Source organism: Mus caroli, unplaced genomic scaffold (assembly GCF_978045245.1).
Source record: "Mus caroli unplaced genomic scaffold, Mus_caroli_1 scaffold_10, whole genome shotgun sequence".
NCBI classification, from domain to species: domain Eukaryota; kingdom Metazoa; phylum Chordata; class Mammalia; order Rodentia; family Muridae; genus Mus; species Mus caroli.
Genome location: NW_028227265.1, coordinates 3,395,612 through 3,416,433, shown reverse-complemented (window position 1 = coordinate 3,416,433; position 20,822 = coordinate 3,395,612). Strand labels below are relative to the sequence as shown.

General features: G+C 47.4%; 1 protein-coding gene across 2 annotated transcripts in view; it reads right to left on the bottom strand.

Annotated features, from left to right (window-relative positions):
* Pcnx2 (pecanex 2) overlaps positions 1 to 19,724 on the bottom strand; it is a 145,394-nt gene extending 125,670 nt beyond the window's left edge. For both annotated transcript variants that reach the window (XM_085843512.1, XM_021170316.2), the window contains exons 1-6: positions 19,361 to 19,724; positions 13,644 to 13,849; positions 12,857 to 12,977; positions 11,456 to 11,492; positions 8,754 to 10,013; positions 207 to 354 (exon numbers count right to left, since the gene is read on the bottom strand). In XM_085843512.1, the coding sequence (XP_085699638.1) occupies positions 207 to 354; positions 8,754 to 10,013; positions 11,456 to 11,492; positions 12,857 to 12,977; positions 13,644 to 13,849; positions 19,361 to 19,513 (1,925 nt within the window). In that variant the 5' untranslated portion in view covers positions 19,514 to 19,724. The remainder of the gene's footprint in view (positions 1 to 206; positions 355 to 8,753; positions 10,014 to 11,455; positions 11,493 to 12,856; positions 12,978 to 13,643; positions 13,850 to 19,360) is intronic.
* Positions 19,725 to 20,822: the final 1,098 nt, after the last annotated feature.

Sequence of the window (20,822 nt, the reverse complement as noted above, 5' to 3'; positions counted from 1 at the left end):
AGAGATGGAGAACTGCTGAGGAGATGTTCAACATCTGGCCTACACACACACACACACACACACACACACACACACACACACACACAGACACACACACACACCAGCAGGACTTCTCTACCATCCTCCAAAGCATGACAAGAAACACCATAGGAAGAACTATGGTCTGTCTCACTATGCTCAGCGCTAAGTGACCAAATCCTCCTTACAGTGCTGCGGACTTGGAAGGCTGTGTGAACACCGGGCTACCATTTGCAGGGTCTTGGCTTGGCAAGTCTGGTTTTCCTGGCTTGGGATCACGTCCGTTGGGTTTTTCATTCTCCACAGCTTCCTCCTTGGTCCCTGGGGAGGCATGACCTGGAAGATAAGACCTTCCATGTTAATACTGAGGACAATCCAGTCAATCCATCCGAGTGCTCGGGGAATAAACTAACGGCCCTGAAATAAAAAGAATGAAGACTCAGGCCTGGTGGCTAGGCCAATTATCCCAGCACTTGGCAGGCTGAGACAGGAGGACAGCTGTGAGTTCCAGCCCTGCAGGGTCTACAGAGTGAGACTCTGCCTCCAAATAAAGCAAATAACCAAACTCCGAATGATCTGGGTGGGGGTAGTGCATACAGGAGGCAGAGGCAGGGGGAGCCCCACGAGTTTGTGTCTAGCCTGGCCTATATAGTGAGATTCTGTGTCAAACGACAAAGAGAGAAAAGGGGGAGGGGAGGAAGAGAGGAAGGGAGGAAAGGCAGGTTTCTAGACAAATATTTCTTTTACTAAGTATGAAGGTCTATAAATAGATTTGAAACACAGACACGTATATATGTTTGAGACAAGTTGCTCAGGCACCTACTCTGCCAAGGGATTGAGAGGCTCTGTGGACCTGACTCGGAGACTCAGTGATGTCCACTACCATAGCTATTGCTGGAATTTGCACACACACATGAAAAGCTCCTAATGCACACATGCTCAGACTGAAGAGAAGACTGCAGACCATGTTCCTGATCCACGGACCTCATTAAAATCTCGCCAGTGATGTTGAGTTCACTCACTCTCGCTGTGTCCATCTCCTAGCTAGAGGCAGAATGCCCACCCTGGGAAGGCAGACATTTGCTGATCACTGACTTAGAGCCACTGGCTTAGTGTCACGGACAACACAGCACGACCTGCACTCACCCTTTGCTGGGACTACCTCAGGATGAAAGAATGTTCAGGAATCAGCAGGTACAGATGGGAGGGAAGGGCTTATATAAAAATCTTCTTTAGACAGATTAGGGTCTTGGCTTATGCCGCTATGCAAAATGAAGAGCTTCCCTGGCTTGTGTGTGGACACAAAGGTCAAAAGTGTCGCTATCAGGGCTGGAGAGATGGCTCAGCGGTTAAGAGCACTGACTGCTCTTCCAGAGGTCCTGAGTTCAATTCCCAGCAACCACATGGTGGCTCACAACCATCTGTAATGGGATCCAATGCCCTCTTCTGGTGTGCCTGAATAAACAACAGTGTACTCATATACATAAAAAAAAAAAAACTTTTTTTTTAATTGTCACTACCTTCTATGAAAACTGCCAGCCCTGTAGGGGTTCAGACTAGATTTGAAAACAGGAATAAAGAGTCTGAACGTACAAGCCCTTTCAAGACACACTGCTGAGGGGAAGAGGAGATAAGGTGGATGAAGGACTGCTGTGCAAGCATGGGCAGCTCAGTTTGACCCCAGAACCCACCAAGAAAAAACAAAAACCAAGCATGGTGGCACACATCTGCGACATTGGTGCTGGGAGGTAGAGACAGGCAGGTCCCTGAAGTTTGCTGGTCTGGCTGAATTGGTGAACTTCAGGTTCAACGAGTGATTCTGTCTCAAAAAAATAGGGTAGAAAGCAATAGAGAAAGACACCTCCTGCCTCCACATATGTACACACGCACACACCCTCTCATACACACATGCCTATGCATACATGCACATGAGCACACAAGCACACACACAGACACACACAAATACACACATATTCACACACACTCACATGCATATGCACACATGCACATACACACACATTCACACATACATATGCACATATGCACACACATGGTCACACACAGGCACACACACATACATACACATATATGCACACATGCACACACACATATACATGGGCACACATAGGTGCACACACATATGGACACACATACACACATGTACACACATACACACATATGCACACATAAACATGCACACACACATATACATGGGCACATACACACACACACACACACACGACATGCCATTGGACTGGACAGCAATGACTGCAGTGTCCAAGGACATCAACCTCACTGCCACCGCAGTCACTCCTGGGATTTTTTTCCTGTCACTGGAGGAGATTGCCAACTTCTGAGAGGGCCGTGACATCAAGCATTCTCAGCATGTCAGTGGCAAGTGTCTCTGACACAAGAAAATGTTTAGATTTCATTTGACAGTCTGTCAGGCTGGTAATACTCACAGTTGTCAAGGGAAGTGTGACACCAGAACAAATAGCCATGTCAGGTTCATCTCAGAAGACACCGAGCAGTATAGAAGGCAGCTCCCACACCACACTGCCAGTTCTGGGCACATCTGCTCATCTCCAACATCTTAAGACATTCCTCAGGTCAGTATATGGGACACCTCCCCAGGCCCTCTCAGTCCTGACATTTGTTCTTATACCAAAGCACACTGGAGTTTTTATTTTCCTAGACATGAATATTTCCACAAAAGAAGTCGATACTAAAGATGCCCTGTCTTAGTTAGGCTTGCTATTGGGGTTACTGTTGCTGAGAAGAGAGGCCATGACCACAGCATTTCTTATAAAGGAAAACATTTCATTGGGGCTGGCTTACAGTTCAGAAGTTTAGTCCTTGTCATTATAGTGAGAAGCATGGTACATGCAGGCAGACAGAGTGCTGGAGAGGAAGCTGACAGCTTTATATCTGGATCAGCAGACAGCAAGAACAGAGTGACAATAGGCCTGTCTTGGGGTTCTGAAACCCCAAAGCCCATCCCTGACAGGATGCCTCCAATAAGGCCACACCCACTCCAACAAGGCCACACCTCCTAATAGTGCCACTTTCTAAGGACGTATGGGGCCATTTTCATTCAAACCCCTATAATCTCCCTTTTAACTATATATTTACTTTAAAAAATAATGCGGTCAAATGCCACTAAATAATCTCCCAAATCATCCAAAAATAGTCACATCTGTAGATACAATGTGGCATATTTACAGGATCCTTGCAAACTTAAAGTGTTTCACTTTCCCGAGGTGTAGCTATTTCTTCAGAATGGAAACAGTTTCTCTGGGATGGAAGCTCACAGCTGGAGGACACTTAGAAGCTTCATGGGCTCCTCCCTAAGGTTTAAAGCAAACAGGGTTTGGAGATATATATATTTTTTTTTCAATTGGCAGTCTGCAGAGGAGACTCTCTCATCTGTCTTGCTGCCTGAAAGTTGTGCAAGAAACCCAGAGATGAAGCTTTGGCGAGATGTCACTCAGGGTGGGAGAGCTTTGTAATGATGCAGCTGCCTTTCAATCGCCTTTCAATACCTCCGCAATAAGCTCACTTGGTCACTAAACTATGATGGGGTGAAAGACTACTTTGGTCTGTCCTTGATGCCCTGGTTGAAACACACAGACAGATAGCTAGCTGTTCATGTCTTCCTGAGGAAAACCACACACCTATGTCATAAATAACTGTTCAACTAGTATCTTTGTGTAGCACAGTTAGGGTATGGTTTTACAGAATTTTCTAGAGGCTAAGAAACTGTGCATGCGGAGGAATGATGAGCAATAATTATACTAAGAGATCTCTAGTCAATAGCCAAAACAGCTGGTAACCTTCAGCCTCAGCCCAGGACCAGACTTAGCATGGGAGAATTAACCTGTTAGAAGCCAGGCTGCCACTAGCCAACAGTTCAGGAAGCCATCCCAAGTTCTGTGACATTTAGCTCCACATGGGCAAGGCCTCTCTGTAGTCATAAATTTTTCACAACCTTCTTTGATAAGGGTTCAACCTCCCCTCTAGTCCAGAACCCACAAGAAGTAGTGGGAAAGAAAGGTTTTTAGGATACGGGGAAGATGGACCTGTTTAGAAAGAGTTCTTTGAGGGTGTTTCCAATCTTTGTCGTTTTCAGTCCAGTCCACTAGCAAACACCAAACACGAACCAACAGCTGCAGTCCACTCGGCAGACACCACACACGAATCAGCAAGGGCAGCTCAATCCAGAAGAAACTTCAAGGCTTGCCAACCAGCCCCAGTCCTCCTCAGAAGCAGCGAGAAGCCACAGGAACCTCGAGAGAAGTTCTCTGGTGAGTTTCTCTATGAAGTCAGCACAAGCTAAGCTCAGCAACACAGTGTAAGGCAAGCCAACAAATGAGTGTCGTCAGTGAAGACCAGCGAGCTCCCACTGTCTGTGGGGTCATATTTATATTCTTTCTAAAAATCACGCATCCTTTCATGTGTCAGCTATACCAAAACATCCTTTCACCTGTGTGCCCCAGCAACACATCATTTGACATAACTGACTTTCCAAAGACACCAGAAGTCTCCGCTTCCCCTCTCACAAACAGAGCTTACTACATCTCTGTCACTGTTTTCATAATTAAGCAAAGAAAACCACACTCTCAACCTAATCAACCACACAGGATAGCCCATGTCCATCTGCTTCAGCCAACAGCTTCCATCCATGCCAGACCAGAAGACCCCTGCTCCTAGCCACACCAAGGAAATTTGTATGACCTTCCTGGCTTTAAGTGCTGCCCAGATAAACTTATCCCCTTTCCCTGGGGAAACCTTTCCTTGTTCTGAGCAGGCGGCTGTGGGTATCTTTATTTACACACACACATACACAAAATATGAAACCAGACAAGCTTTTTGTTGTTATTATTGCTTTGGCTCAGGGTCTCAACATGCAGCCCAGGATGGCCTCAATCCTCCTGCGCCAGCCTCCCGAAAGCCAGGACACTAAGCATTTCCCGCCACACTCAGCTCTAGGAAGCCAGGACACTAAGCATGTCCCACCACACTCAGCTCCAGGCCTTGGCTGGTGTATGATTTACCACAGCCTTGAGCCGAAGGATGCTGTGAGGGCTGAGGATCATTCGCCACCCTTCCTCCCACAGCTCAGCTGATTGAGAGCATCCTGAGGGGAAGCAGAAGCCCCATATTGAGAGCATCCTGAGGGGAAGCAGAAGCCCCATCCTCATCCAGTCAAATCCAAGGTCAAGTTGCATCCTCCTGTCAGTCAGGACTATGACTAGAAGAGATGCCCCCGACTTCTGATGTCACCTCACAGCCACACTGCCCCATGTGTCTGCTCTGGAACTGAACATTCAGATCACAGTAACCAGTTCTTCAGAAGCCGACTAGCACACAGCCGGGGCAAATCTCACGAGGCCACTGCAACCTCTCTGATGCTAAAGGCCTCCAGGTCTAAGGCTTGCTTTGTCTTTTCTCTTTTCTGAAGGAGATACATTCCAGTCCCACTGCCGAGGCAGGACAAGAAGAGCAGAATCACAGAGACAGGCAGAAAAGGCAGCTGGAGGCTGGCTGAAGCCTTCCTCCCTCTCACAGACTGCATGCCAGCATCGTTAATGTTTGCCATCAAAGTCGATGACAGGCAGACAATATTCCTTTCCTATAGAGATGTTTGAATAAGAAAGGTAAAAAGCAATGACTCCTCGATTAAGGTCTGTATATGGCCTTACTCCCTGTCCAGATGTGACCCTGAGTTTTCTGTAACTCCCACAAACAAGAGTATGGACTTTTGTTCACGGTGAAGACATCTGTTCTGATTTGCTTCTCTTGTTGATTTCACAGAACACTCTGAACAAAAAGCAATTTGGAAAGGAAGTGGTTTATCTTAGCATACAGATTACAGCCCATCACTGAGGGAAGCCAAGGCAGGGGCCACAGAGGGATACTGCTTACTGGCTTGCTTCCCCTGTCTTGCTGATATCTTTCTTATACATTCCAGGCTTACCTGCCTAGGGAGAGCACATCCACAGTGGGGTGGGCCCTCCAACATCAATCAGTAATCAAGAAAGGGCCCCACAGACATGTCCATAGGCTAATCCTATGGGAGCAATTATGCAAATGAGGCTCTCTCTACCTAGGTGTGTCAAGCTGACAACATGACTCATCACAACAGCTTACTACCTTCCCCTGTGGCCCAGGGTTTACTCTGGGGACCGCCTCAGCATCTCATCTACATTCCTCAGCAACCCCTTGCAAAGTGACCAGAGAAACCACCAAAGCCACTATATACAATTCTGTAGAGACTTTAGAGGGTGACTCTCTTGAGATGCCCACATACTCTTGGGTGTGCACTGTTTTTCCTAAATGACTCTCTATCAACCACCACAGTTGCATCTATTTTTAACTTTGTCTCTGACAAATTCCAACCCTGCTTTATGCTGGCTCACCCTGAAGTCTCTGTTTATGGTGCAGTCAAGGATCCCGACGTCACTTGAATAACAGTCTCTATAAAGGTCACCTAAGGATGCACAGGTGACAGCGTGGAGCTGAGTCTCTGGCCCATACCCTTTGGCCACTGTCAGTTCCTCCTTTGGGATCACACAATCTCAGCAGACAAGCCTGCTCCACTCACAGAACATCCTTGATGTGGCTTGAATAGGAAATGTCCCTTGTATGTTCATATGTCTGAGTAGTACTGTATGTGAAGTATGATTTGGATGAAACCATCCCCCAAAAGATAGATTTGAATGTTTGGTTGCTAGTTGATGGAACTGTTTGGGAAGGATTAGAAGGTGTGGCTATGTAGGAAGAAGTATATCATTTGGGGTTTGAGGTTTTAAAAGCCCATGCCATTCTTAGTCTGTCTGACTGTCTTCTCCCCCACTCCTACCTCTGGCTCGTGGGTGGAAATGTGAGCTCTAAGCTACATACACCTGTATGTACATGTGCACACAGAGCTAGGGGTGATTATCAGCTATCTTCCTGGGTTAGTCTTACCTTTGTTTTGAGACAGAGTCTTTCACTGAATCTAGAGCAATCTGGAGTCCGTTCTCCATCTCCCCAAATCTTGGATCACAGAAACTCACTGCCCCTCCTGGGTGTCTTTTCTCCATGAGTTCTAGAGGACCAGACTCAGGCCCTCACACTCATATACAAACTGAGTCATCACCAGTAGCCCTCGTAGGTTCTTTAAAAGAAATGTGCTTTGTGCTGAATGTCCCTGGAAGGCATCTCATCTACACTAGAAGGAAAGAGACAGCTGTTTTAGAGTTGTTGGGACTGTAGGAATTGGGACTGTATGAAAACAGCTGCTTCCTTCCCTGGAAATAAATATTCTTGGCTTCTAGAGAAGCTAGAAACTCATCATAAATCCTCCAGTTTCCCGTGGAGGGAGCAGAGGCAGGGGGGTGTCCCCCCAATCCAAAAACCACGTTCTAGAAATGCTCCAAGATCCAGAACTTTCTGAGCGGCAACATCCATTGCCAGAGGAAACTTATACCTCATGTGACAAGGCTCAGTTAGAATACAGGAACATATGGCCATCCATGGCTGCATATGGGGTAGAGCCAGAACACAAGTGATCATGAACATACACTCAAGTATCATAGGCTTAGGTCTTAGCCTAAAAATATCTCATTGTGTGTAGTCAAATAGACTAAAACCTAAAAACAGCCCAAATCTGAAACATGTCAGTTCTCAAGTGTGGTGGTTTGAAAATGCTTGGCCCAGGAAGTTGGGGTGGGCTTTAAGACCACCTAGGTGCCTGAAAGACAGTGTTCTCCTGTTTGCCTTCAGAACAAGATGTAGAACTCTCAGCTCCTCCAGCTCCATGCGTGCCATGTTCCCACCATCATGATAATGAACTGAACCTAAGAACTAGTAAGCCAGACTCAATTGAATATTGTCCTTTATGCGTTGCCTTGGTCATGGTGTCTCTTCACAGCCATGGGAACCCTAAGACACCAAGCATGGATGAGGGTTGCTCATCACAGCTCAGGGTCAACCCATGTAATAAGCATGGTAGCAGAATTAAGCTACATGGCAGGGGGGTGGCTCAGTCCATGGACACTTTCCTCACAAGCATGTGGAACTGAGTTCACATTTTCAGAACCTACAAAAATAGCGGGGTGTAGTGGCAGGTGCCTACAATCCCAAAGTTACAAGATGGGAAGTAGAAACTCACAGATCCCTGGAGACTTATGGGCCAGTCAGCCCGACCTCTGTAGTGAGGACCAGGACAATAAGAGACCCTGTCTAAAACAGAGGATATAAGGCATCTGAGGTCTGTCCTCTGACCTCTGTACACGTGCTAGACACACATACACCTACATGTGCACCACACACATGAATGTGTATGTAATCATGCATGTAAGTGTATGCATGTATAAACATACACATATACATGCATACATACATAAACACATATATACAATTCACACATATACATACATACACACATATACATATTCACACATATACACATACATATACACACATTCATACATATATACACATTCATACATATACACGCATATGCATGCATACACACATATACATACACACATATGCACACATGCACATACATATACACACATTCACACATACACACACACACACATATATGCACACAAACATACACACAAGCATACACACAAGCAACAAAAGGTCCCCTGAGAGCTGATGCCAAGGTTGGATAACACAGGCAAAGGACAGACTGACACCCCTGTTGTGATGTCATCAGAGAGAAGCAGGTGGAGCCTCACCTTCAGGGCCCTGACTTGCTCCTTTCTGCTCAGCTGGGAAGTCAGGTGCCACCACTTTAGATGTACTGATGGATTCCAACAGGGAGACAAACTCCAGGAAATTGGATTCATTTGGAATCTGTCCTTCCTTGGCCTCCAGGTCTGACTTGGAGGTTGGAATGGGTTTCTCGCCATCACTGACCACTTCTTTGGTACTCCTGCTCAGGAAGACATCGGTCCCGCTGTCCACACTGAGCACACGGGCATGCCTTTTCTCATGGCTACTCTTACAAGAGGCCGGGTCCAGGTTCGCCTGGCCCTCCCTGCTCCCCTCAGATTCAGGGTCCACCCTGGGTGTGAGTGTCGCAAGCGTGGAGCCTGGGATGGGACTTCCATCCCCAGGCCCAGAGCCAGAACAATGTTCAGGCGACATCACCTCCATTCTCTCTGGGGTCCTTTCTCCTCCATTCCCTTCAGAACAAGAGACGCCTCTTCCTCCTCCATCCTCCGTTAACTCAAGGGTGATCAAAGGGATTCTGACCTGCTCCAGGTCTGCAGGACCAGCCCCTCCTGAGCCAGCAGACTCTGCACTGGGCCTGACACTGGTTCTGTCAGAGCTGGTTACCCTCAGGTGCAGGGAGCTCTCCAAGTCACTGATGGAGTTTTGGGTGCTGCTCATGGTGATTACTATCTTAATGGGTTCATGCAGACTCAGTGGCTCTCCAGGCTGGGAGGTGTCGATGAGAGTCACTGCAACCTCGCCGTCTGAGTCAACCACTTCCTGGTTCAAGGGCATTTCCACCTGACCACATGTCCGGGTCAGCTCCTCCTCTGTGGGTTTGGCTAGGACTGTGTTGCACTGACAGCAGCTGCTGCTCAGGCTGTCCTGAGGTGATCTGGTCTGTGGCTGTGCCCGGGTGGGGCCCTGGGTACACTTGGGCTGTGGAAGCAGAACTGAGTGCTCACTGCCCCATGGCTGGAAGGAGATGTCAGTTTCTAGTAAGTCATACTGGGACAATGACAGCTGTGGCAACTTCTTCAAGGCTCCAGGGTTCACCAGGCCACTCTCGGACCTGTGGCGGGCTGGGCGCTGGGCAGTGCCCCCTGACTCTTTCCCTTTTCTTGCTGTGAAGAGTTCTGTGGTAACTGGCTTTACTGGGCATGCCGGTCTGGGAGCGGGTTCTGGTGTACGCCCCTGTGAGGCAGGTAGACTTTCTGACTTCATGCCAGGTGAGGTAGATGACACCAGTGCCTCAGGTTGATCTTCTGACAGAACGACACCTGAGATGGATGACAAGGTGATGTGAGACACATCTGTGGGGACGTATAATACCTCAGAGTGAGACATTCAAAACCAAACCCAAAACCAAAACCAGCAACAGACGCACCAAGATGGTTCTGTGTGTGTGTGCGTGTATATAAGTGTATGTGTGTGCACCTGAGCATGCATGTGTATGTGTTTATGTGTGTGCAAGAAGTGTGTGTTCACACATGTGTATATGTATGTGTGTGTACCCATGAGGGTGTATGTGTGTGCATGTATGTGCATGTATGTGTGTGTGTGTGACTGTACAATCATGAGTGTGTATGTGTTTGTATGTGTGTGCACCCACGAGTGTGTGTGTGCGCATGCATAAATGTGTGCATGTGTGAGTGTGTGTGCATGTGCACATGAGTGCATACACTTGCATGCATAACTGCATGCACATTTCATGTGAGCATGTATGCACTTGTGCCTGTATGTGGAGGACCAAGGTTGACCTCAGCTGTCATTCTTTCAGATGCCATTCACCTTGTTCTTTGAAGCAGCGTCTCTCACACTAGCCTGAAACTCATGCACTGGGCTAGACACTGGCCAGTGAGCCTCGGGGATTTCCGGTCTCTGTCTCCTTAGTGCTGGAATTGTAAGTGTGCACCACAAACCCCAGCTTTTTGTGCAGGTTCTGGGGACTTGACTTGGATCCCCATGCTTATGCGGCAAGGACTTTACCTTCTGAGTGATCCAAGCCCCTGGTGCTTCTTTGATAGGAACGCCCTTCTCCTGTGGCTCCTGAGACATCTATATTTACAACCGTGGCTCACACTTTTTTCTTTGCTGTGCTGTGGCCTCAAGAGGCAGAGCAGTGTGGTCTAACTCACAGATTCAGGCCTTGTGGTTGGGAAGAGCGGGCTCTGCGCTCCACCACCTTCTCCTCTTGCGCAAGTTACTTGGTCCCTCTAAACCAAGGGAAACAACTGTGGTCCAGGGCACAGGCTAGACAAGCTCCTTCCTTGCTCCGGGGGATCGCTGTGTGCACCAGAGAATGCTAAGTATCATCCTGGCTTTGGTCTGCTCCATGTAGCTGCACTCTGTCCTCACTGTGACAATCAAAAAGCCTTAGGGAGGGTCACATGTCCTTGGGAAGCAGAACCCTCCAAGACCCTAACATCTTCACCTCAGAGCTGAAGGTGCAGCTCAGAGTTAAGAGTGCTTACTGCTCTTCTAGAGGAGCCTAGTTCAGTTCTGGGCACTCACATCAGGCAATTCTCAATTGCCTGTAACCCCAGCTCAGGGGGTGGGGGGGTCTGGCACCCTCTTCTGGCCTCTGTGGACACCTGCACTTACTCATGGGAGCTAGTGTGCACACATAGAAATACACACATATACGCATGACTGAAAATATATCTTCTTGTTTCCCTGAGGATGCAGCGGTGATTTCATACCAAACAATGAAAACTTCTACCTTTGAGGTCTTCCACTGTCTCCTGTGCTGGCAACTCCTGCAGAAACAGAAAGCAACATCGAGATAGGATTCAGCTCACTGCACGTTCCACACACTCCACACAGCTGACCACTGCCCTTCACCCCCCAGGGGCAGCTCAATCTGTCTAACTGGTTCACGGGAAAGGACCCCTCAGCCTCTGTGCTTCTTAACTGTTTATAAAATGGACAAAGAAACATGTCTAAGGGCAGACGTCCTCCCAAGATGGCTGCATGGTGACAGAAAGGAGGAGGATGCTAACAAAGACACGAAAACCAGAACGAATAAGGTTTTCATCAATCGTGGGTGGAGACCTGTAAAGCTACCCTATGTGAGAGGTAATATATTGAGATTCCAAGAAGCAAGATTTAATGCAGAGAGCAGTGGAGAGAGAGAGACGGCAGTCCTTACAAGTGGGAAGTGTAAATGTAAATGTTGCTTTTATTTCCTCAGATGAAGTGATGAGATGAGAGCTGTACCCAAGTTCTATAAATACACGGCTTGGGCTGAGCCCAAAAGGTTTCTATCTAACTATCCGTACAATCTAATCTTCTGCAAGCCTAAGCCTTAAAGGCTTCAGCTTCCAGCCTCTGTCTGCTAACCTAGGCCAGAATGCTTCAATCTCTGAGACTTACTTATTCAGAACTCACTTCTTTTAGCTCTTTCTGAGCTCTGGCTCACTGGCTCCACTCAACTATACTGGCTCAAACTCCTCTCCAAGCTGACTGATTCAAATTGGTTTCTCTCCGCTTCAAACTCAGTTGCTCTGTCTGGAAAAACAGTCTCTGAACTGCACAGACTGGGTTGCTCCAAACTGAGCAGATCTTCTTTGAACCAAACTGATTCAATCTTCTCTCCCTCACTGCTTTCAAACCGCCTTCCTTTCCTGTCCAGTCTCCTGAGAGATGTCCTACCTCTGACTCATTCTGTCAAATCTTTCTCCGGTTTGACTTTGTCTGCCCCTCAACTAGAGGTCATCGTTTGGGATTAAAGGTGTACTTATGGTGTGTCTGTATTCCAGCCAGAGGGATCAAAGGTGTGTGGTGTATTCCAGCCAGAGTCTATCATTGGATATGATCCCTTGCCTGAGCAGGCATGTTACTGGATTAAAATTCCTCTGCTGGGAAACACTGGCAATCTGACGACCTCATGGCTGACTGGAGAAGAGAAAAGGAGGGTAGAACTTTGCATGGTTCTCTAGCATGAGAAGCTGCTGGTGGTGTTCTGGAAACACACAATAGGTGAAGTCTGATGTCCCAGGTATGCCCAGGGGCCATTTCCACAGCCCACAGCATGAGAACTACAAGGGGCCAACACAACCACCCGCGCTGGATGTTCCATGATAAGGAGTGAACACCAAAACAACAGGAAGAGGTCACCAACCAATGGCCCCGAGGAATGCTGGGAGTGGACACTCTGCCCTCGGGAGCTGCAGCAGAGGGGTGGTGTGGCCAGGCTCCCTCGAGGCTCTTCCTTCTTGGTGCTGTGAATCTGCCTGTTATTGCTGACCCAGGGTGAGAAAGAGCAGATGTTACCAGAGAGCCAGGCTCTTCTGTGTGCCTTCCCAACTATGCCCCTTAGGTCTATTCCTTATACACAAAATACTTACAAGATAAAATACTTAAGTAGACTTTTTTGCATTGTTAAGCTTAAGCCAAATGAATTTCAGATCCTAGTGTAAAGCTAGAATGATGACCAGATAAGACATCCTGATTGTAAAAAAAAAAAAAATCAATTCTATTAAGTTTAGTTTTAAATATAAGCAAAGTATACAGACCTATGTCTGCCTGGAATTTTTACCCTTATATATAACTCATAAATAGAAGGTAACTTCTATTTATTTATTTTAATTTTATTTTACTTTGAGCCTAAGTTTCGAGTGGCACACATTGGCCTGGAACTCACTATGCACCTATAGATGACCTTAAACTCCCAATCCTCCCACCTCCACCTTCCATGTGCACAAATCACTATACCAGACTTCAGTGGTGGCCAGCATTGAACCCCGGCCTTTGTGAGTGCTAGGCAAGTGTTCTGCAGGCTGAGAGACAACCCCACCACAGACAGAAACATTGTAACTAAAAGCAGATCTTTTCCTTTGGGAGGAGCAGACAGTAACATTGTAACTAAAAGCTCCTTTGGGAGCAGGCACTCTCCTGGACAAGGATACCTTGGGTTTTTGTGCCTGGCGGTGTGCTGGCTGCTGGCCTCTCCCTCTGGCTTCTGCTTGCTTCTCTTTCTTGGGGATCGGTGCTGGATTGCTTCTCCCTTGTCGAACATGAGGTGCAGGCGGTAGCTGATAAGCTTGATGACTGCAAAGAAGATGGTCACAGAGCCGCAGTAGAACAGCGCTGTGAGGACATTTGGAGGAAAAGCCTGTGGGAGAGAAGAGGGAGGGGACGCTCTTGCCGGCAGGCTTCCACTTCGCTTTAAACCTCTAAGCACAGTCAGCTCTTACCTGAATCTTTACTCAGCACAAGTCGGGAGATATCAAGTGCTTCTGGTTTGGGGACATTTTCTGGTTAGAATATCAATGGAAAGGAGTTATATTATCTATTTACCTTTGGTCTTTCTTGCTTCCCGAGTTCTCATCAGTCACTTTGATGACCAATGTTTCTCCTAAGCTCGTTGCTTTTTATATATAAATGTTTTATTACTGAATTTGGGATTACTGAGGACGTTACGAGAAGTAGCAGGATTCAACCTTTACACAGTGTATTAACCATTCTATGCATCAGTGTGCTATTAGTACATGGGTTAAAATAGGCAGGAACACAGCTCAGTGGTAGAGCACTTGCCTGTGTGGAGCCCTAAGCTCAATTCCCAGCACTGAGAGAGAAAGAAAAAACAAAACAACAAGACAAACAAACAAACAAACAAAAAAACTATTGAGGCTGGGGAGTTGGCTCAGCCTGTAAGATGCTCACCACACAAACATGAAGATCAGAGTTCAATCTCTGAAACCCACATGAAGAAGCCAGGCACAGTGGCCTGAACTGATAACGCAGAGCCAGTGCTAAGAAGACAGATCCAGGGGGATTCTGGGTGCCCAGCAAACTCTGGGATGCTAGTGTCTCTAATTCCCACTGCCATCCTTGCTGCCACTACCCATCCTTCATCTTTAAAACTACACCTGGATGCCAGGCGTGGTGGCGCATGCCTTTAATCCCAGCACTTGGGAGGCAGAGGCAGGCGGATTTCTGAGTTCCAGGCCAGCCTGGTCTACAAAGTGAGCTCCAGGACAACCAGAGCTATACAGAGAAACCCTGTCTCAAAAAACCAAAAAACAAAAACAAAACAAAACAAAACAACAAAAAAAACAAAAAACAAAAACAAAAACAAAAACAAAAAAAACCAAACAAACCACAAAACCTACACCTGGATTTACTACTACTTATTAGCTAGTCTCCAGACCATAGATACTGTTAACAATTCAGGTAATAAAGTCAGATACAGTCTAAAAATGTAACAAGGAACTTCAGAGCAAATTCACACATACTTGCTCTTCTGGTACTGTAGCTGCTGAGCTTTCTCCCTATCTTCCATCTGCCTTTTCTTTTGAGATGGTAAAGATTTGGGATATATATATATATATATATATATATATATATATATATATATACATCTTTACATCAGAGAATTAAAGGACTAAAAGAGTCTTAATAGCCCTCAAAGACAAAAAAACTATATTTCTTTTCTATATTTAAGACAAATCAATAGCCATAAATGAGCTAAAGCCATTGTTGTTTGATTTAATGCTCTATAATTTGTTTTTCAATGCTGAGGTATGAGGGATACTAGAGGGTGGCTATCACGCTAGAGATGACTGGAGGGAGGAAGAGAAGGAAGAAGGGAGGAAGGGAGGGAGGGAGGCAGGGAGGGAGGGAGGGAGGAAAGGAGGAGACTGTGAAAAGCTGAGGCAAGAAGCCAGAGCCTGAAGGGCTGAGGATTTCAGACACCAGAGGCCTAAGAATTTTAATGCTAGCTGCTAGCCAAGAGCAGAGAGTCCAAGAGCTAGAGCTCTCACCCTTGTATTGACTGAGCACCCCAATACTGGATGTCTCAGTTAGGGTTTTACTGCTGTGAACAGACACCACGACCAAGGCAAGTCTTGTAAGGACAGCATTTAATTGGGTCTGACTTACAGGTTCAGAGGTTCAGTCCAGTATCATCAAGGTGGGATCAGGGCAGCATCTATGCAGGCAGAGCTGAGAGTTCTACATCTACACCTGAAGGCTGCTAATTGAAGACTGACTTCCAGGCAGCTAGGACTAGGGTATTTAAAGCCCAAGCTCACAGTGACACACCTACTCCAAAAGGTGCCACTCCCTGGGCCACGCATATACAAAAGAGGCTAGCAGGCACCACCTGCTGCTGCCCCCTGTGTGGGAAGTTGAGGATTGCAAGAGCTGCTGAGATGCTGGGACCACTGGTGGTTAAAGCCCAGAAGTGTCTGGCTGCTAAAGCTAGAGTTGTAGTTCTCAACTTATGGGTCATGACCTCTCTGGGAGATTGACTGACCCTTTCACAGGGTGTTTTAGTCAGGGTTTCTATTCCTACACAAACGTCATGACCAAGAAGCAAGCTGGGGAGGAAAGGGTTTATTCAGCTTACACTTTCACATTGCTGCTGCTGATCACCAAAGGAAGTCAGGATAGGAACTTGGAGGCAGGAGCTGATACAGAGGCCATGGAGTAATGTTACTTACTGGCTTGCTTCCCCTGGTTTGCTCAGTTTGCTTTCTTATAGAACTCAGGACTACCAGACCAGGATGGCACCACACAAAATAGACCCTCCCCCCTTGGTCACCAACTGAGAAAATGCCCCACAGCTCGATCTCATGGAGGCACTTCCACAAGTAAAGCTCCCTTGTCTGTGATAACTCTAGCCTGTGTCAAGTTGACACACAAAATCAGCCAGCACACAGGGGTTGTTGAAGACTATAGGAAAACACAGATATTTACAATAGGATTCATAACAGTAGCAAAACTGCAGTTATCAAGTAGCAACAACAACAACAAAATAATACTTTTATGGTTGGGGGTCATCACAACATGAGGAACTATGTTAAAGGGTCGCAGCATTAGGAAGGTTTAGAACCTCTGCCCCAGAGTAATAGGCTTCTGCTTTCAGAGCTTAAGCTGCAGGTTCTGGGTCTTCCAGCGCACAGCTTGGACCCCTGAGAACCCAGGATTCTGGTGACCAAATTGCATCTCCGTTAGTGCTAAGAGTCTCCATCCAAGGAGAGTAGAAAAGCCAGGGGCAGATGACTGATTACAGCTTCTCATCAAAGGAATTCTGAGGGGAAGGGATGGAGGTGCCCGCCACCTAAGCACGAGGACCCCAGGGATCCCTAGTACCCGTGTCAAAGGCACGTGTGGCTGTTTATGCTTGCAATCCCAGATCTGGGGAGGTGGAGATGGAATGATTCCTGGAACTCACTGGCCAACCTGCCTAGTACAACTGGGGGACTCCAGGTTCTAAGGAAGAGAGCAATGGAAAAAGACACCCCACCCCACGCCACAATGTGTCTCTACACATTCCTGGTTCACAAGCACATATCACACAGACAGACAAAAGGATGTCAACTACAACCAACAGAGCACACCGAGAGGGAGCAAGGTAAACGAACTCTGCCTTAAGAAGAATGATACCAACTGAGAAAGTTTGGAAGAACACAGATGCAAAATCAATTTCTTAAGCGCCATGGTGGTAAGTATTTTAAAGCAGGGTATGACAGCCACTGAGTTTAAAACTGTTGGGGATGAAATCTGCATAGTTCTCAATTTACCTATGACTGAGTGCAGAAAGGGAATATATACTTCACAACGCAGAAACTGGGCAGACTCTGCCCTGACTGGTGACCATGGTTAATGGTAGCATTAATGGACTGAGGGGTGGAGAATACGCCATGCCCCTCTGTTGTGCTGCACAAGGACACAACCTTGTTGGGTATTGTCTTCCAAAACTCCTAGTCAAACACATGATCCCAGAAATGGAAACACAAGTTAAGAAACATTCTATAAATGTTATAAATTCTATAAAAACAATTTTAAACACTACAAAAGCCAAAAAGGGGACTGAGGACCCTCTGGAGCAAAGGTTAATTAAGGACCTAGAAGCCTTGCAAGCTCCTCTACTGAACCTTGGATCCAGAAAAAGCACGGTGCCCTTCCACCCAGAACATGACGGGGGAACCTGTATAGAAACCAGACATTAGACAAGAGAGTCATTTCATTCACCATCTTAATGTGAGGATGATATAGTGACTGGCAGCCTTCTCAAGATATACAGTGCTGTCGTGATGCCGGCAGTGACTTGTGGCACATCACTTATTTTGAAATGCTACACCATGCATATTATTAATACATAAGAGAGAACACTGAGGTATATGTGTGAAGCCTGTGATGGCGAATCCTGTCAATCACACGGGATCTAGAGTCACATACAAGGCTAGCCTCTGGGCATGCCCGAGAGGGAGGTTCCAGACTGGGTACTTGAGGCTGGAGAACCCACCCTAAATGTGGATGGCCCCACCCCATGTGCTGGGTCCCAAACTGAATAGAGAGTATTTGGTGAGCTAAATACAAGCATTCCCCTCTCTCTGCCTCCTAACTGAGTACATAACATGACCTGTGGCCTCACACTTCTGCCTCAAGGTCTCTCCCATCACGATGGACTGCACCGTCCAACTGTGAGCCTAGGGTGTTTTTTGGTGGGTATGTTGCCATAGCAATGAGGATGGTAAGTAATACACATGGAGAGTAAAATGTCAAAGTAAGTCAACTCCTTTCATGGTCCCAGAACTGGGAAAAGCTGGGTCCGGAGTTCAGCTGAGCCAGGCTGTCTCCAGAACCACAGCTCTGAACAACCTGCCAGTAAAAGAGCCCAGGGTCTAGGGGTGCCAAGCCACCAGGCATCTCGAATGTCAGACTCAGGATCTGTCACCTATGCAAACTCATTGAAGATTTTGTGGAGCAGAACATGACCACGTACTGTTCTAGGGACAAAGTCCTTCACAGACATATCAGAGTCGGCCGCTCGCCTCACCGGCAAGTTAACAGCAGGCAGCTTTTTAAGGGTGCCCCATCACGCCTTGAGCTACCTATATGTTTAACTGACCTATGAAGGTCATAGGTAACCATTCAGCAAGCATTCACTATCCCCCATTGTTGGCCATCCCAGAGGAGGAGTTGCCACACTGCTCCAACGTAGGCGTATGACATTTATCCACTCCTGTATATTTTTAATTTTTTTTCAGACTTCTCTACACCATGGTGAAACTGCAGAGTGATTGACAGTGGAATCTACCTTCCTAAAGCAAAACAAGAAGAGAAGAGTAGAAAAAAAAAAAACCGACTAACAACCGAAATCAGGTCGCCCTGAGAGGGATTCATACTGCCTTTTTATTGCGACCGCACCTGAGGTGTTATAGCTGGTGTTACAGCTGATATCATCCGAAGTCGCGAGGCTCCATGGTTGGTACCCATAAGCCAGTCTCAACCGTTCAGACAGCAGGGCCTGACTCATCCAGGCAGCCCACATCGATTTTTAATGAGCTCACAATCCCCAAAGTCCTACATACTTCTTTCCGGAGATTCTCCAGTGCCCTGCAGGACTGTTGTCCCAAAACCCCTTCCCTCATTCTTCCGTCCCTACTTCTCAAAAGTCACTGATTCCTTCCCATCCTGGGCATCCTCTGTGGCTCCCCCTCCCCTTCTCTTTCATAACCTTACTTCCCATTTAGTTCTTCCCATCTCCATCCTCTCCTTCCTTCTCTCCCCCTTCCCTCTCTTCTCCTGTTAATTTTCCTTTCCGCTTCCTGTTTCTCCTCCTTTTCCTTTCCTCCTCCCCCCTCCTCCACCCACCCTTAAGTTGGGGACTCACCAGGTGCAGAGCCAGTGGCAGCAAGAGCAGGAACAGCCACAGGTAGAGGTGGCAGCTGTTGGTGAATTTGCTATGCTCCGGGTCGTGGTACCAGCCCCCTGTGAGAGCGGCCCACACACCCTGCCTGAGCAGCTGCAGCACCTGGGACGCCATGCCCGCAGAGTCGGGCAGAAACCGCGCGTGCCCTGGGGCTCAGCACCCTAAGCTCAGCACCCTGGAGCTCAGTACATCGGCGCGTGCCGGTGTGCTCCAGGCGCTCCCCCACCCCCGCCGCCACCGCCCAAACCGCGGCAGACGCTGAACAGTACGGACCGGCACAGCGCGGTGCTGGAGCCGGCTGGGGCTGCCAGGCAGGTGCGCGCCATGTCCAAGGGAAGGAGGATTTTCCCATCATGCTCTGCGATGGCTGCTCAAGGATGCTCCCGCGGCTCCGCCCTGCGCCCACACAAGTCTGAGAAGGAGCTCAGTCCCTCCCTCTCCTTGGTGGCTGGGGCTCCACTGCCTTTTCTCCTGAATTTCCCAAGAGTGAGTTTGCAAGGTGTGAGAACCAAGAATGTTCCCGTGTGAGGGCCACAGACAGGAAACTTCTTGGTTTTTGTCTCCTGCCCCAAAGGGTTTGTATAACCTGGAGGCCTAGGCTTGCGGTACTCAAAGCGATGTCCTCTGAGCTCCACCTGCGGAGCTTTGATCCCTGTGACCTTGGCTGGCTACAGACTAGAAGCACTGAAGTTTTATGTGCGACGTGGTCTGCTCCCACTGACTTCTTTCCACCCTGACTTTTCTCCTCCACCCCCCGATTACCTAATTGGGCGCACAGAAATGATAACCGCCGTTCTGAAATAATCGCTGGAGCCTCAGTTAACCACACATTTTTACTTTACATTGTTTTATCTTACTGATGAGGCACGGTCTCACTCTGTAGACTGAATTGGCTTGGAAGAGATTATGTAGCTCGGGCTGGCCTGAAAATTCATGGCAATTCTCTACAGTATTGAGATTATGAGCATAAGCAACTACATCCAGCTTTCTGTCTTCTTATGTTTCCTGAACATAATCTGGGATAGCAATCTACCATTTCAAGCAGGAGGAGAGGGGGCCGGGGGAGGGCGGGGAAGAAGGGAGGCGAGAAAAAATGAGAAGAGCAGATTTTGATTGCGGCGCTAGGTGGCGCTAGATCGCTGCTAGAACAGAGTAGAGCCCATTCTTGATATTGCCAAACCAGCAATGAATCCTAACCCTGATTAATAAACAGGGATAATCCAATACAGCAGAAAGCTTGTTCACAAAATGAAGGGTCTAATCTTTACTTTAGTTTGTTTGCTCTTCACATGTGTCAGTGTGTGTTCTGTGTACCTTGTGTGGATATTGTTTATTTTTGGTCTTTCTTTTAATTTTCTATATGAGAGTCCCTGAAGCGCAGGATAGAAATAATGGAAGGGAAATTTTGAGTTTCAGTTGAATA